The sequence below is a fragment of the Mustelus asterias genome, chromosome 5 (genome assembly GCF_964213995.1).
Source record: "Mustelus asterias chromosome 5, sMusAst1.hap1.1, whole genome shotgun sequence".
NCBI lineage: Eukaryota > Metazoa > Chordata > Chondrichthyes > Carcharhiniformes > Triakidae > Mustelus > Mustelus asterias.
In genome coordinates this window covers 69,724,631-69,740,251 of record NC_135805.1, presented here as the reverse complement: position 1 = coordinate 69,740,251, position 15,621 = coordinate 69,724,631, and the positions used below count along the sequence as shown (strand labels likewise).

The window sequence follows — 15,621 nt, the reverse complement described above, 5'->3', positions numbered from 1 at the left end:
CCTAATTGGACCCTCCAACCAGTGATAGTATTACAGTACCTCCACTGGAAGGACGTGTAAATACAATAGGAACATAGGTGCAGGGTAGGCCATTCGGCCCCTTGAGCCTGCTCTGCCATTTAACTAGATCATAGCTAATCTTCTACTTCAACACCATCTTCTCACACTATCCCCGTATCCTTTGATGTCTAGAAATCTATCGATCTCTACTTTGAATGTACTCAGTGGCTGAGTCTCCACAGCCCTTTGGGGTAGAGAATTCCAAAGATTCACTATCCTCTGATTGAACAAATTTCTCCTCTTCTCAATGCTAAATAGCCTCTTATTCAATACCTCTTATTCTGCGACTGTGGCCCCTGGTTCTACACTCCCCCAACAAGGGGAAATATCCATTTTATGTCCACCCTGCCACGTTCTGTAAGAATTTTGTACACTTCAATGAGGTCTCATTCTTTTAAACTCTAGAGAATACAGGCCCAGTCTCCTCAGTATCTTCTCAAAGCACAATCCTACCATCACGGGGATTAGTCTAGTGAATCTTTGTTGCACTCTGTAGGAGACTAAACTGCATACAGTGCTTCAGGTGTGGTCTTACCAAAGTGCTGTACAATTGCAGGAAGATTTCCTTATTCCTGTATTCAATTCACCTTGAAATAAATGCTAACATACCATTTGCCTTCCTCATTGTTTGTTGCATTGCATGTTAGGTTTCAGTGTTTTATGAACAAAGACACCCAGGTCCCTTTAGACATCAATACTTCCTAATTTCTTCCCATTTAACAAATACTGGAAAAATTTATGTTTTTCCAGATTATAATCCATCTGCCATGTTCTCCCTTATTCACTTAGCCTGTCTAAATTCCCTTGAAGTCTCTTTGTATCCACTGCAAAACTCTCATTCTCACCAAGCATTGTGCCATCAGCAAACTTAGAAATGTTACGTTTGGTCCCTGTATCAAAATCATTGATGTAGATTGAGGATAGCCGGGACCCAAGCACTGGTCCTTACGGTCCCACTAGTCACAGCCTGCCACCTGAGAACGATCCATTTATCCTTACTCTCTGTTTTCTATCTGTTAACCAATTCTCAATCCATGTCAGTGTATTGTATAATCCATTGTAATGTACAATCCAAATACACATCCACTGTTCTCTCTTATCTATTCTGCCAGTAACATCCTTGAAAAATTCCATCAGGTTTGTCAAGCATGATTTCCCTTTTTATGTCTTCTATAATGGGTGGTTGACAGGAATTTAACTCAATTCTTGGAATGAGATCTATATTTTAAGGCCGCCCTTATGGCTTATGCCCTAGTAGACATTTTTCCAGCAGTGAACTGAACGGTTTGTCCATATTGCTGGATTGAAGACATGTGTAGATCAGACTGGTTAGAGGTGGCGTGCTCCTTTTGGGACATCAGTCAACCAGTTGGATTTTTAAGGCAGTCTGGGAGCTTGCAAGACCATTTTGTTCTGGTGCCCAGTCCTCAAGTGACTCGATGTAATAAATTTACTTTCAGAATGTGGTTCTTCAAGCCCAAGGCTTTGGGATTATGACTCCAGTACTGTAACCATTACACACCTTACCTTGCTAGACACTGGCCTTTCATCTTTGGACTTGGATTCAATTGCTGATCAGGCTGATGCGGTAAGATTGGTTTCTTCTGTCTGCCGCGGGTAAAGATTCTATTAAAATCAGTTTGGTAAGTAATGGGAATGATAATAAGAGTACTCCATGATCCATCGTGTGTATGAATTAGCTCATGATTATTCTTGTGAAAGTGTTATTTTTGATTGACCTTTAACTTTTGCCTGGGTTTTTAATGCTCAGTTGAACTTCAGAGTCTAGCACCTTTATTAATGAGAGAGGGAATTTACTGAGTTAAATCACTGTAGCTACAGCACTTCCCACTGTGGGAGATGCACATGAAGCTCTGTGCCTATATTCCATCAGTCAACTAACTCTTTAATATTGTAAAAGTATCTGCTGCCCTGTTGATTGATTGTTTAAAATTTGCTTTTTGACTGGTTGGACGTATGTTGTGACCTGAGTGCTAAAAGATTACATTTTCTACCTGGTCTCACTCGATAGAAAGTAATAAACTGACACTGAATTGATTCTAGATCTACACAATTCTATAGGCAAAGTGTGCAGTTTAACTGCTTTTTTTAAATAGAGTGCTTCTGGTAGTGAAAATATTTCCCATTGGAGGAAAAAATAGCAGTTATGAATTTGAAACCAATGCAGTGTGTATTTGAATGATCACCTCTTAATTTTTCTCGATGCAATATTGTGGTGGGGCTGTGAGCAATCCAAATATTTATACTCCGCTTTAGCCCATCTGCTGGGATTAGAAATGTTACTACTATCTTTGTAAGGCCAATTAATAAATGTACTCATAACTCTGCATGATCAAATTCGATATGAATGTGATAAAACACGGTGGCACAATGGTTAGCACTGCTGTCTCACAGCGCCAGGGCCCAGGTTCGATTCCCGGATTGGGTCACTGTCAGTGCAGATACTGCACATTCTTCCCATGCCTGCATGGGTTTCCTCCGGGTGCTCCGCTTTCCTCCCACAGCCCAAAAGATATATTGGTTAAGTGCATTGGCCGTGCTAAATTCTCCCTTCGTGCACCTGAATAGGTGCCGGAGTGTGGCGACTAGGGGATTTTCACAGTAACTTGATTACAGTGTTAATGTAAGCCTACTTGTGACAATAATAAATAAACTTTAAGTGGGTTGAAAAGTGTATTGACAGTTTAAGACTAAATATCTACGTTAGGCTATATATTGCTCCAGTGGTATGGTTTTTAAAATCTTTTTTGTTTAAGGACAAATGCTACTTTTGTATACTTAAAAACAAAATGTTGTGAATGCGAGGGATCTGAACAAAACAAAGCACTGGGAAAACTTAGCAGGTCTGGCAGCATCTGTGGAGAGACACAGAGTTAAAGTTGAGTCCTTAAGAATGTTCCAAAGAAGGATCATATTGGACTCGAAACATTCACTCTGTTTCTCTCTCCACAGATGCTGCCAGACCTGCTGAGGTTTTCCAGCATTTTCTGGGTTTTTTTGCTACTTTTCCAATATTGGTGCCCAAAAGCACTGGACTAAGTGCTGTAACAACATTCACTACCCATAGTTAAGTAAACAACATTTTAAGCTTATAATTCCCTTATCTTTCTGTTTTCCAAATAGGAAAAATGCATCTGAATCCAGAACAAGTTGCCTTAATTGGACAAGTATTTGAATCTTATGTTGTGGAGCTCCACAGAAATAATATCATTCACATTCTGCAAGAGCCAGATAATGGTGCTCACTATCCGGTCATTGTGAATGCACTGACACTATTTGAAATCAGTATGGAGATCGGTGAATACTTAAATGCGTTTCCTAATGAGCTGTTTACGATATTTGACAATGCACTGCACAGAGCAACCATGACAGTTCTGCAGTCATATCCAAAACCACATGATTTGGTGATGAAACAGAACCTTCACGTGAGAATTTCAGGTCAGATTTAAATACAAAACCATAAAATCAGCCACAAATTGAAATTTATCGTAGTGTGATCATTATTATTGACTGTTATTAACTTCAATTTTCATATTCTGTTTCTTATGTTTACTGTGGGCGGGAAGGAAACTATGGGTAGTATTTAATGGAGGCAACTGGGATCTTTGCCTCTTTTCGAGAAGGCCTGCTAAATTGGACAGTGGCGAGCCTTCTCGGAGATCAAGGGCCCTTGGGAAAGAGGTGCCGAGAGCTGCCAGCCAACCAGAGGCTGATAGCTCTTCATTGCTTGGCAACGTAAGCAGGGAGGAGGTGGTTCCTGTCGGCCTTAGACCATCCTAGGCCCAGGATCGTTGATGGACCCAGGCATAGATAATTGCTAGTTGGAGGGTGGTACAGCAATATGGTTGAGTCTAAACTGCCTCCTCGAGGGCAATTGAGGATAAACAATAAATGCTGGGTCAGCCAACGACGCCATATCCCATGAAAGAAATTAAAACAAAGCAGCTCTGAGCAGAACTCTAGGTCGAGAAATTCATTGGCACACATTCAAGCATTAAAAAGGCATCTACATGTTCTATTTAGCTGGCAGAGTGCACATGTAAATAGAAGTATGTCCCTCACCAAATAGGTACAGTTTTCTGCACAGGGTCCAGGGTTTATACCAAAAACAGAAACTTGGGGAGGCACTGGCATAGTGGTATTGGCACTGGGCTAATAATCAAGTGTTGCAATCCAGGGACTCAGGGTAATGCTCTGGGGATCTGGGTTCAAATCCTACCACAGCAGATGGTAAAATTTGAAATCCATAAATATCTAGAATGAAGGTCAATGATGACCAAGAAATCATTGTCAATTGTTGTAAAAACTCAACTGGTTCACTCACATGCTTCAGGGAAGGGAATCTGCCACCCTTACCTGGTCTGACCTGGATGTTACTCCAGACCCACATCAACGTGGTTGACTCTTAACTGCCCCCTCAGAAATGTTGTGGCAAGTCAGACAGTTCAAGGGCAATTAATGTTGGCCCAGCCAGTAATGCCACCATCCCATGAATGAATAAAACAAATTAGTCCCTTTGCATATGCAAATTTGGAGGCCCTGCCTGTTTTCACAAAAAGACATGAAAGATGTTGTGATACCAGTCAAAGAACAGTAGATTTCTGCGACTCTAATATTTATTCCTTAAATAATGTAACTTTAAAAAACTTGGTCATTTATCTCATTGATGTTTGCAAGACCAAGTGGATTGTTCCATTTTCCTATGTTCCAAAAGTTCTTCAAAACTAGCTCACTAAAGCAGTTGGGATGCCCTAAGGTCAAGAAGATCTCTATGTAAAAGGAATCTCTTTCTTTCCAGAGAATGACAAAGGGTTGTCAGCACGGATTAATTTATAATTTCATCTTTTTCGGTAAAGCATTAATCATATTTGTTTTTTCATTTGTCAGGATTACCACTTTGCCCTGAATTGACAAGGGATCGCATTCCAAAAACTAGAGATGTGAGTCATTTCCTTTCAATTATTGGGACAGTCATACGTACTGGAATGGTGAAGGTGCTGGAATTTGAGCACGAGTACATGTGTAATAAATGCCGACACATCTTCACGGTGACCGCAGACTTTGAACAACATTACACCATCTGCCGTCCTACATCCTGCCCTAATCCAGAAGGTTGCAACTCAGTGAAATTCACCTGCCTATCTGGGTCCTCATCCTCTCCAGCGAGTTGTAGAGACTACCAAGAAATCAAAATTCAGGAACAGGTGATCTATATAAACAACCCCCACCTTTCATTGTCATTAATATTAAAAATATACCATATAATTCTCAGCTAACAAATATGTTTGTCAGTAAGATGCAGTATAATAGTGTGGTTCACGGTGCCTTTTTAGACCTGAATATGAAACCAAATGCTGGAGGTGAGCCAGATGGCCCGAAGTCCCATTCTTTATATTAGGCAGGATTTCCATGGAATCAGGACAACTCCGGAGCCATTTAAAAATGGTGAGGGGATCCGATTCTGGGATTTATTTGAATAAGATTAGGACGTGTTTGAAGACACGCACACAATGGGACACAGGTACGCTTCGCCCAGATTTCCATCCAGAGCCCTTGCAATTTTCCAACATGTGCAGCTTGCAGAAAGCCTCACCTACCGGCGGAGTGAATGGGGGTCTTGGGCCTCCATCCTCTGAGGAAAAAATAGTGACTAAAGAAGGTGGAAGAATGGAGGAAAAGCAAAATACATAACTACAACTAATTCACCTTCTTTGGGGAATTACATTGAATACATGGCATTGCTTCATGCCACATGTTCACAAAATCAACCCAGGCAACAGAGTAGGAGATCTGGGACCTGGTGTGAATAGTATGTCTCTGTAACCAATCAGACTGAAGAATCCTTACTGAGCCATGCAAAGTGTAAAGCAGGAAGTAAAAGTTAGAATGTTTAATTCAATGTCAAATCCTGTACAGAAAGTGAAAGAAAAACGGATTAAGGGAGAGAGAGAAATAGACAACGAGAAAGCAAAAATATTTTAATTATTTTTAAAAAAAATCTCCAATAATAATTAAAATGTGAAGGAATAGTTCTTAACACTTTTCGTTGCCTTATTTGAAAGTAATTAGTCCCAAAACCAGTGAATTTTTAAAAGTCTGTTTTAAAAATTCAGTTGCACTTGAATCAACAAGCCCTAACGTTTTCTGGTGCATTTAAGAATTGCAAATTCCCACCTAGAATTCCATATTTGTGAATGCCAATCTCTTGACAAGATGCCAGTAAATTCTCTGGAGGAGCAGGGCATCTCTTGTAGTAACATACGGAGTTCCAAGTTTAACTGCGTACGTACGGATGCTGAAAGTTGCTGTAAGAATATGAGGTAATAGCAAACTTGTACAATACCTCAATTACCATATAGAAAAGATATAAAAACACTGGGAAAGTGTTGCATAAATTTACTCCGACTAAACTGAAGTGAATGGATACAATATAAAGAATTCAGGCTGGTTAGACTAAAGCTAAGAAGAGGGTTAATGAGTGACACAACATAACCTCCAATGTTAGGGTGTGTTACATTGTGGGAGATAATCAAGGACTGTTTTTACTGGTCAGTGAGATCATAACGATAAGGCATAAATAAAGATAATTACAAAATACCTTAAAGGAATGATTGGGAAAATACTTCCAGAATGTAGAATTCTTTGCCTCAGCTGCTGAAACTGAATCATAAGTTATTTTTAAAGAAAATAGTTGTTTGAAGTAGAGAGTATTAAAATGTATGTGAAATGAACAGTGGAGTGAAATTAGATATGTATACAGAACAGCTATTTGCATTATTCTTTACATACCTGTCTTGGTTCAATATTAGGTTCAGAGGCTGTCTGTAGGAAGCATACCTCGATCTTTGTTGGTTGTACTGGAAGATGACCTTGTGGACTCTTGCAAATCTGGTAAGGATAACTGCATAGGTTCCATGCAATGGTCAGGAGGCAATCTGTGACTAATGAATTCATACTAACCTTACTTTCCAGCAAAAAAAACAGTCTCCATAGATACAGTCTAAAAATGTTCCTTGATTAAAACATCAAACCATTTTAATAAAGTGCTATAATTTTGTTCAAAATAGTTCAATAGCTTACACCTATAATTTCCACTAATGTACGGTCATTCTGATTTTATTAAAAAATCCTTAAAATCGTTGTTTCGTTATATTTCTGTAATTCAAAAGAAAGTGTTTCTAATTAGTACAGGGAGAACTTTGTCAAATGCTGTTCAGTATTAAAATTGATGATTTGTCTTAAAGCAGAAATGAACTTCAATAATAGATGGTTTAAGTTATTACATTTTGAAGGATGTGTTGAGGAAAGATTGCTGATGATAAAATAGGACAGTACCCTGATCATCTATAAATAATACTCTGGGATATATCAGCTGAACAGACAGATTGCATAATGTCTTATCTAAAGGAATGCACCTCAAACAAAGTGGCATCTCCTCAGTAATGAACTTTGTTCATCTGCTTAAAACCAGCACTGGGGTTTGAATACATAACTTTCTGACTCAGAGATGTGAACACAGAGACCTTGTCATACATCACATAAATTGGAGTGATAGCAGATATATTCAGATTAATTCAGCATTAATTTGAATGTTTAACTTGTTTTAATTTGACACAATCCCTGGGACAAAGTATAATTTCTTGAATCTTTTATTAATTCATAGAAAGAATCATAGAAACCCTACAGTGCAGAAGGAGGCCATTTGGCCCATCGAGTCTGCACCGACCACAATCCCACCCCGGCCCGACCCCATATCCCTACATATTTACCCACTAATCCCTCTAACCTACGCATCTCAGAACTCTAAGGGGCAATTTAATCATGGCCAATCAACCTAACCCGCACATCTTTGGACTGTGGGAGGAAACCGGAGCACCCGGAGGAAACCCACACAGACACGAGGAGAACGTGCAAACTCCACACAGACAGTGACCCAAGCCGGGAATTGAACCCAGGTCCCTGGAGCTGTGAAGCAGCAGTGCTAACCACTGTGCTACCGTTACGAGAATTTTGGAAGCACAGAAACAACAAGCTATAATTGCACAAAATCTGTAAGATTTGCAATGATATTGAATGTCAATGGGAAAGAATGAAGCAAGGTGGAGATCATGCGAACAATTTTCATGTAGTGCCCATAATTGGGACAATGTTGGCAGAATGGCCTGTCTGATTGACCCCAAGATCTTTTGGGGTTTAGGCCTTTTTAACATTACACAGGTAGGCTTACTGCTTTGGGGGAAGTAGGAAATTGATGGGTTGACATGCTGAGATGGTTCAGTTTGTCCTGGTTGGATGATGATCTGAAGGAAGATGAATGAGGAGTTTTCATCTGATCCAGAAAAATTGTATTTGGGGTCCAGTAACTGTTATGGGACCCTGATTATCATATCCAAGCCAGTCTCAAGCAGGTGTATTGCTTGCCTGTTTACAGTTTGATCACTTTAGGGGATAAAAGCAGTGTTTCCTCAGTCAACATTCTCCCTTCAGCCACCCAACCTTCAATTGCCAGACCCCCCCCCCCCCCCCCCCGCCCCCACCACCACCGGTCCCAGGGCTTTACACCAATTCTGACTTTTCATGTCTTGCAATCCCACAGATGTACAGGTTTGGGGATGATATCAAGATTACTTTTGGGATTTGAATTGGAGGAAGAATAAAATCAGCCACTAACTATTGCATGAGGTGGCTCCCATTCGGGTATAGTGCCTTTGTGTGAGGAACAACATGCTAGAGACCAGGAAATTTTGCCACCTGATTGTGGCAACATTCAGTATTTTACACTCTTATTGTAACTCCAACCTTCAAAGATTTCACCTGTAATTGTGATCACCATTTCTGTGTTAGTTGTTTTATTGCATGAAATTAGAGTGAGGACAATTATTTATAACTTCCATGGAACAACATTATATGAATGTTAAAGTAACTCATGGGGCAGCATTTTTCTGCAGGCTTTAGACCCTGCCGTCAGGTGTAAGTGGGTACCCTGAGCCTACGCTTGCCGTGGGTAAGATCGGATCAACAATTCCCCATTCGCAGCCTCCTCTGCACCAAGGATGGCTGGTGGACCGTTGATACCAGCTCAGTCAGAGGGCTGGGCTCAGCTCTGAAGCCTCGGCAGCGCCTTCACTACTGCGGCAGGTTGAGGACCATGGAGGTGCCCTTAGAGGCATAAAATCAGATCACTAAATCTGAGGGGAGAAACTGGTAGGCTCCTTGGAACATCCTTCCAAGTATATCATTTGGGCTGTGGCTGCAGCCTTCCTTGCTTACAACCCATGGGTTTGGACTTTCCAGCTGTGATGGCCACCCAGTCTGATGTAGGGAGGCTGCCTCCACTGAGCTACTGGCTTTTGAACATGACGAGGTGGTCCTTCAGCTAGCCCCCAAATCACCCCTAATTGGACATTAAACAGTGCAATTGACCACCCGTTTCCATGGTTCCCAATAGCAGGAATCTGCCTGGGAGTTGTCCACATGCAGCTCCTGCTCACCTCCACCCCCAAGCCCACCCCCAGTGGGCCAGGAGATTTCAGCCCAAAAGTTTTTTATTGAATGCACCCTAGACAGATATTTTCTGACTGTTCCAAAGGGAATGTGGTGCGTACATTTCCCCACTGAATTCCCCAGCTTGATTAAACTCTAAGGAAAATTGACAGAGGCAACGCACTTCTTCATAGAAAGTGATTACAAAGTGGAAGTTGAATCACTCTGAGCCATATTTGTGTGGCTTCAGCAGATCGAAAACAGAAAAGGAGAAAGCATCATAATTGCAAGTGGAATGTCTTGAGAAGAAGAATCTGTAAATATGTGGAATTGATTGACCTTAGAAGGCTCAAATCTATGTTTAGCTCTTTCAATGTTCTATTTTTATTCAAAATGGAACATAGCATAAGAAATGGAATTTGGATTAGACTGGTTAACAGGACTAGAGAGATGATGTGCAACTTATTACAATAATATCAATAATTTAAACAAGGAGAGACCATAAGGAATAAACAACCTACATTGTGGAAGCAGTTTGAATTCTTCAAAAGTTATGCAATTGATAATGAAATCTTTGAAATCATTTAAAGTTTATTTATTAATCTCACAAGTAGACTTACATTAACACTGCTAAGAAGTTACCGTGAAAATCCCTTCGTCGCCACACACCGGCACCTATTCCCGTACACTGAGGGAGAAGAATTTCAGAAGAACATGAGTGTGAGACTTTTACGATGATTATGTCTTTTGAAATTAATGACACATTGGCGAGCTGGATTAAAAAAGAGTGGAAAATGAAAGAGGGCATTTATGAATAGTTCTATCAGAGAGGGGTAGTGACTTTTGAACTCTGCATGATTCTGTTATGTCTCTTCTGTTCAGTCTGTTCATGAATAATATAGCAGAAGCATCTTTGTAATGTATGACCTGCATGTGATGCCAAACTAGATGGCTAATTTACAAGCAAAACACATTGAAAGCATTCATAGTGATTTGAGTCAATTGAAAAGATGAGTCATGCAGCGGAAGATTTACTTTGATGTGAACAGATGTAAGGCAGTGAATGCTGGAACAAAATATCATGAAATATGTACATAGTTAATAAGTATGCTAATATGTTTGCTGAATTTTATGTAAATATATCTACAAAAATCTTGCTGGTATACAAGCTCCTACACGGAACAGACAACTCCACTTACTTGTCCATTGTAAATTTTAAAATGTGTATTTACTATATATTGCCATGGGGTGAGAACGAGTTAATGGGATTAGTTTTGGATTGCTCAAGGCAAAATGCTATGTGATGGGGCCAAAAGGCCTCCTTCCACTTCAAGGACTATTACTACAGATTTTTTTTAAAAATAGCTTGTTTATTTCACTGGGCCATAAAATAACCAGCAGTCAAATGCTTACATATGGACGGCGGATTTGTTTTTAACCTAGGTGACGATATTACTGTTTATGGTGTGGTTATGCAGAGGTGGAAACCTCTCCATCAGGACTCCCGTTGTGACCTAGAACTTGTCCTGAAAGCCAATAACCTTGAAGTGAACAACGGACAGCAGACTGGAGTTGTTATTGATGAGGATGTCCGGAAAGAATTTGAAAACTTCTGGGAGAACTACAAAGATGACCCACTAGCAGGTGCTGCTGAGTGTCTTGCCGATAGAATTGTTTAAACTGAAGCAGTGGTAAAGGTCAATTACCTGCACTGCAAAGCTGTGCAGTGGTTGACTTAGTTTTGTCAAAGAAAATTGTCGGCTATTAACATGGAAGAATGTCTAATGAAAGGCAATAGAATGGAACATGTTAGGGTACCAGATCAGAAATCCCAAGTTATATTATGAAGTCCGATTAGACCCCAACAGTTTACTATTTTGGCATTAGGAGGATAAGATAAGATGTGAGGATAAGATGCTTCAATCCAGGCATGATTCTTTTATCAAAATAAGCTTTATTTTAACACAGTTTAATTATAACATGAATTAGCTTAATCTTTAATGATTGAACAATACTTAAACATGATAAGATACAATTCTTAACTACTAATCTATCCCGATGAGCTGCAATCAAGCAAAATCTCCCTTAAAGACTTAACCTCCTCTTTAAAATTAGTGACAGGTATACTTGCTTGCCTTAGGTCAACAGTCCTGGAGCTTTCAGAATCCTTCTGGATAGAGAAAGAGAGACAGAGAAACACTTGTTTCTTATGGCGGTGCAGGCAGCAACTGCTCGTATTTTAAAATGAAACTGAAACTTTTTTTCCTGCAAGCTTAGCTTCTCCCATTAAGCACATGACTCTGTCCCTATCAATCAATCTAATTAGAACTCTACTCTGAAACCCCAGGGGGAAACCTAAGTAAACACAAGGTCCATTAACTCTACAAAAGTAACACATTCCTTTGCTAAAATCAGTTATTAGCCTGCATTCTTAGAATCTGCTGCACATTTTACAAGACAAATTGACTCTTGTAACAAAACATTTCCCCTCGAAGCAACCCCACCTTAAACATAAAATGTAGCAAAATAGCAGAGTATCATCACAAACAGCCAATGCAGTTGATCTTCAGAAAAAATGAATTTTTGCCAGAAGTCTTAAAAAAAAAGTAACTGATTTATTGAGGCAATTTAATTCATTGTTGTGCTGGACTGGCTAAAGTATTTAAGTCAATGGCACTCGCGTAATGGATATTGGAACTGATGCAAACACGTCAATAATTGTACCTAAAGTCAGCTGTTCAAAAGTTGGTAAATGAACCCATTTGCAAAAATTCCCCTAAAAAGTACTAACAGGTAAGTTGTAAATTTTCCACGATGAAATGACTTTTCTTTCTTGATTTGATACCAAAGCTTCCGAAGACAACAATTGGGAATGTAAATGTTTAAAATTCCAGGAGAATAGTGGAGCCGCGTGCATTTGGGGTTGAGTCTCGAGAGTAGAAGTATGCTGGAACCTTTCCCTCACTCAGGCTGATTGTGATATTAAAAATTGTCGAATTGCATACGGAGATACCATCATTTAGAGGTGTTCAAAGGCAGGTCATCCATCTTCCTTTCATAGCATAAACTCCATCAATCTACTGGAATTGGAAAATCACTAATACTCTATTGAAGAAAGGAGGAAGGCAGAAAGCTGGAAACTGTGGGCCAAATTCTCCCATTTTGAGCCTAAGTGCGGTGGTGGTTGGCTCCAGTGGTACCTATCCCGCTGCCGGAACGGTGGGATCCTGTGCCAGATTCAGTGCTTGGAGCCTCATTAATTAAGCACTGTCGAGTTTCCCTCTGATTCTCCTGGCAGGCCGGCAGTCTCAAGAAGAAGGCAGCACCGACTTTCAGCGCCAGGGCCTTTGAAGCCTTATTTGGGCCCACCTGCATGTCCTCTATGTATTTTGGAAGGTCTAATAAAGATAGGAAATACACAGTAAATGGTAGAACGCTTGAGAGTATTGATAGGCAGAGGGATCTGGGTGTTAAGGTACAAAGGTCACTGAAAATGGCAACGCAGGTGGAGAAGGTAGTCAAGAAGGCCTACGGCATGCTTGCCTTCATTGGCCGGGGCATTGAGTTTAAAAATTGGCAAGTCATGTTGCAGCTTTATTGAACCTTAGTTAGGCCGCACTTGGAATATAGTGTTCAATTCTGGTCACCACACTACCAGAAGGATGTGGAGGCTTTGGAGTAGATTACAGAAAAGATTTACCAGGATGTTGCCTGGTATGGAGGGCATTAGCAATGAGGAGAGGTTGGAGAAACTTGGTTTGTTCTCACTGGAACGACAGAGATTGAGGGGCGACCTGATAGAAGGCTACAAGATTATGAGGGACATGGACAGAGTGAATAGCCAGAAGCTTTTTCCCAGGGTGGAAGAGTCAATTACTAGGGATCATAAGTTTAAGGTGCGAGGGGCAAGGTTTAAAGGAGATGTACGAGGTAAGTTTTTTATACAGAGGTTGGTGGGTGCCTGGAACTCGCTGCAGGGGGAGGTAGTGGAAGCAGATACGATAGTGACTTTAAAGGGGTGTCTGGACAAATACATGAATAGAGGGAGATGGTCCCCGGCAGGGTAGGGGTTTTTAGTTTAGTCGAGCAGCATGGTCGGTGCAGGCTTGGAGGGCCGAAGGGCCTGTTCCTGTTGCTGTAATTTTCTTTGTTCTTTGTTCTTCTACCTTGGGGATGCCTCAAAGAAGCTCTGCAATCTCACCCCTCTATTCTGGGAGACTACTGCCCAGGAGATCAGTAAGGCTGTCACCCTCCCACAAAGTGCCATCCATTGCAGCAAGAGAATGAATAAATGATCCCATTCACTCCGCCAGACTAACTCCTCTCTCGGCTCTCTCTTTTATCAAACTCTCCTCATGGCATCATGTACTCAAATAGTTACTTTCTTTACGGATCTCATACATCCATTAGCGGGGGGCGCAGATCAAAACTCACTCTCGCAGCAAGACTTTCACAATACCAACATTCCCATCTGTCTTGTTGCACATGTTCCAATCTCTCTCCCTTCTGGGAAGAGCACACTACACACAGGGGACCCTGCATTTCACCCGACCTCTGTTCCATCCCCTGTAATCACATCTCTTTCTTTTGTCTCCGCACATGCCAAACTTGTGTACAGAAAGTGAGGGTAAGCCCAGTCTGAGGGAGGGATAGCAGAAATGTATCCCTCACCATCCCCTTTGCCTCCCTGCACCTCCTCATCTTTATCTTCTGTGGAGGGCTCCTCCTCCTCCAGGTCTACCAGCACCTCACCACTCTGCTTAGCCAGATTGTGAAGGGCTCAGCAAACTGCGAACAAGCTGCAAACCTTCTCTAGTCCGTATTGCAGAGAGTCAGCTGAGTGTCAAGGCATCCGAATTGCATCTTCAGCAATCCTATGGTCTGCTCTATGAGGGAACATGTGGTGGCATAAATAGCGTTGTACCTTTTCTTGGCTGGAGTCCAAACGCGACACAGAGGAGTCCTTTGCCACTGGTCCTTACCCCCAGCAACCGTCCCTGCAAACATTCTGGCCCTTCGAAGATCCCAGGTACCTGGGAGCGGCTGTGGATTTAGGAGTCACGACAAAGTGCAAGATGTGCTTTTGATGGTCGCACATCAACATCATGCTGATGGAATGGAAGTCCTTGTGGTTGATGAAACTCAAGGACGGCTACCGGGGAGTCTATGTAGCCACATTGGTGCAGTTGATTGCTCCCTCCACCTGAAGGGACCCAGAGATTGCTCCGAAACCCATGAATCTCTAAAGGGCGTTGGTCACCTCCTGAATGCACCAATTTGTTGTTGACTGAGAAATGCTGCACAAGTCCCCAGTTGCTCCCTGGAAAGATGCAGCGACAAATAATTGCTGCCCTCACCTTCAGGGCCACTGGCAGGGTGAAGCCTCCAAACCCATGTGGTGTCAACTCTTCTCAGAGAATATGGCATATGTGGCAGACCAGATCTCTGGACAGTCGCCGCCTTGCTCAGCACTGCCTCTCAATAACTTGTAGAAATGAGACCCTTGGTGTTGCCAGTCCTCTCCACTGTTTGGGTCTCTGCTCCTCCTGTTGATGCTTGTGAATTACTTCATTGAACCATTGTGGCTCTGAATTCCAGTTGTTGACTATGGATGGCTATGGGTATTCATTTGCTCATGGTGAATGAATGGAATCTGCTTGGATCCACCTGGCCACTGATGAATGGCGTTAATAGTCTTGCGGTCCTCCCACATTTCATCATATCCTCCCAGACAGAACCAATCTTACTTTCGATTTTGGAAAACTTCATTTTACCTGAGCGTTGAGATGGTGGTGCTGACTTGTATTACAGGACGAAGTTCAACCCCCCCCCCTCCCCCACCCCCCTCCTCCCCCACCCCCCTTCACTATCCACATGGATCCAATTTACCTGGAGCCTCATGATGTGCAGGTAGAGATGCCACCTGTTATTCTCCAGCCTTCCCCATTAATACTGCATCCTGTTGTGGTGGTGAACATTGCCACACTCCATGCCCCCACCCCCTCCCTCCCTCCTTTGTCCCCCTGTGTAGATGAGAAAACACTATTTGAGTGAGGT

General features: G+C 41.6%; 1 protein-coding gene across 1 annotated transcript in view; it reads left to right on the top strand.

Annotated features, from left to right (window-relative positions):
- mcm9 (minichromosome maintenance 9 homologous recombination repair factor) overlaps window positions 1-15,621 on the top strand; it is a 42,763-nt gene that overhangs the window by 2,204 nt on the left and 24,938 nt on the right. The window contains exons 2-6 of the mRNA XM_078213704.1: window positions 1,521-1,648; window positions 3,205-3,519; window positions 4,969-5,285; window positions 6,891-6,972; window positions 11,008-11,208. Of these exons, the coding sequence (XP_078069830.1) occupies window positions 3,210-3,519; window positions 4,969-5,285; window positions 6,891-6,972; window positions 11,008-11,208 (910 nt within the window). The 5' untranslated portion in view covers window positions 1,521-1,648; window positions 3,205-3,209. The remainder of the gene's footprint in view (window positions 1-1,520; window positions 1,649-3,204; window positions 3,520-4,968; window positions 5,286-6,890; window positions 6,973-11,007; window positions 11,209-15,621) is intronic.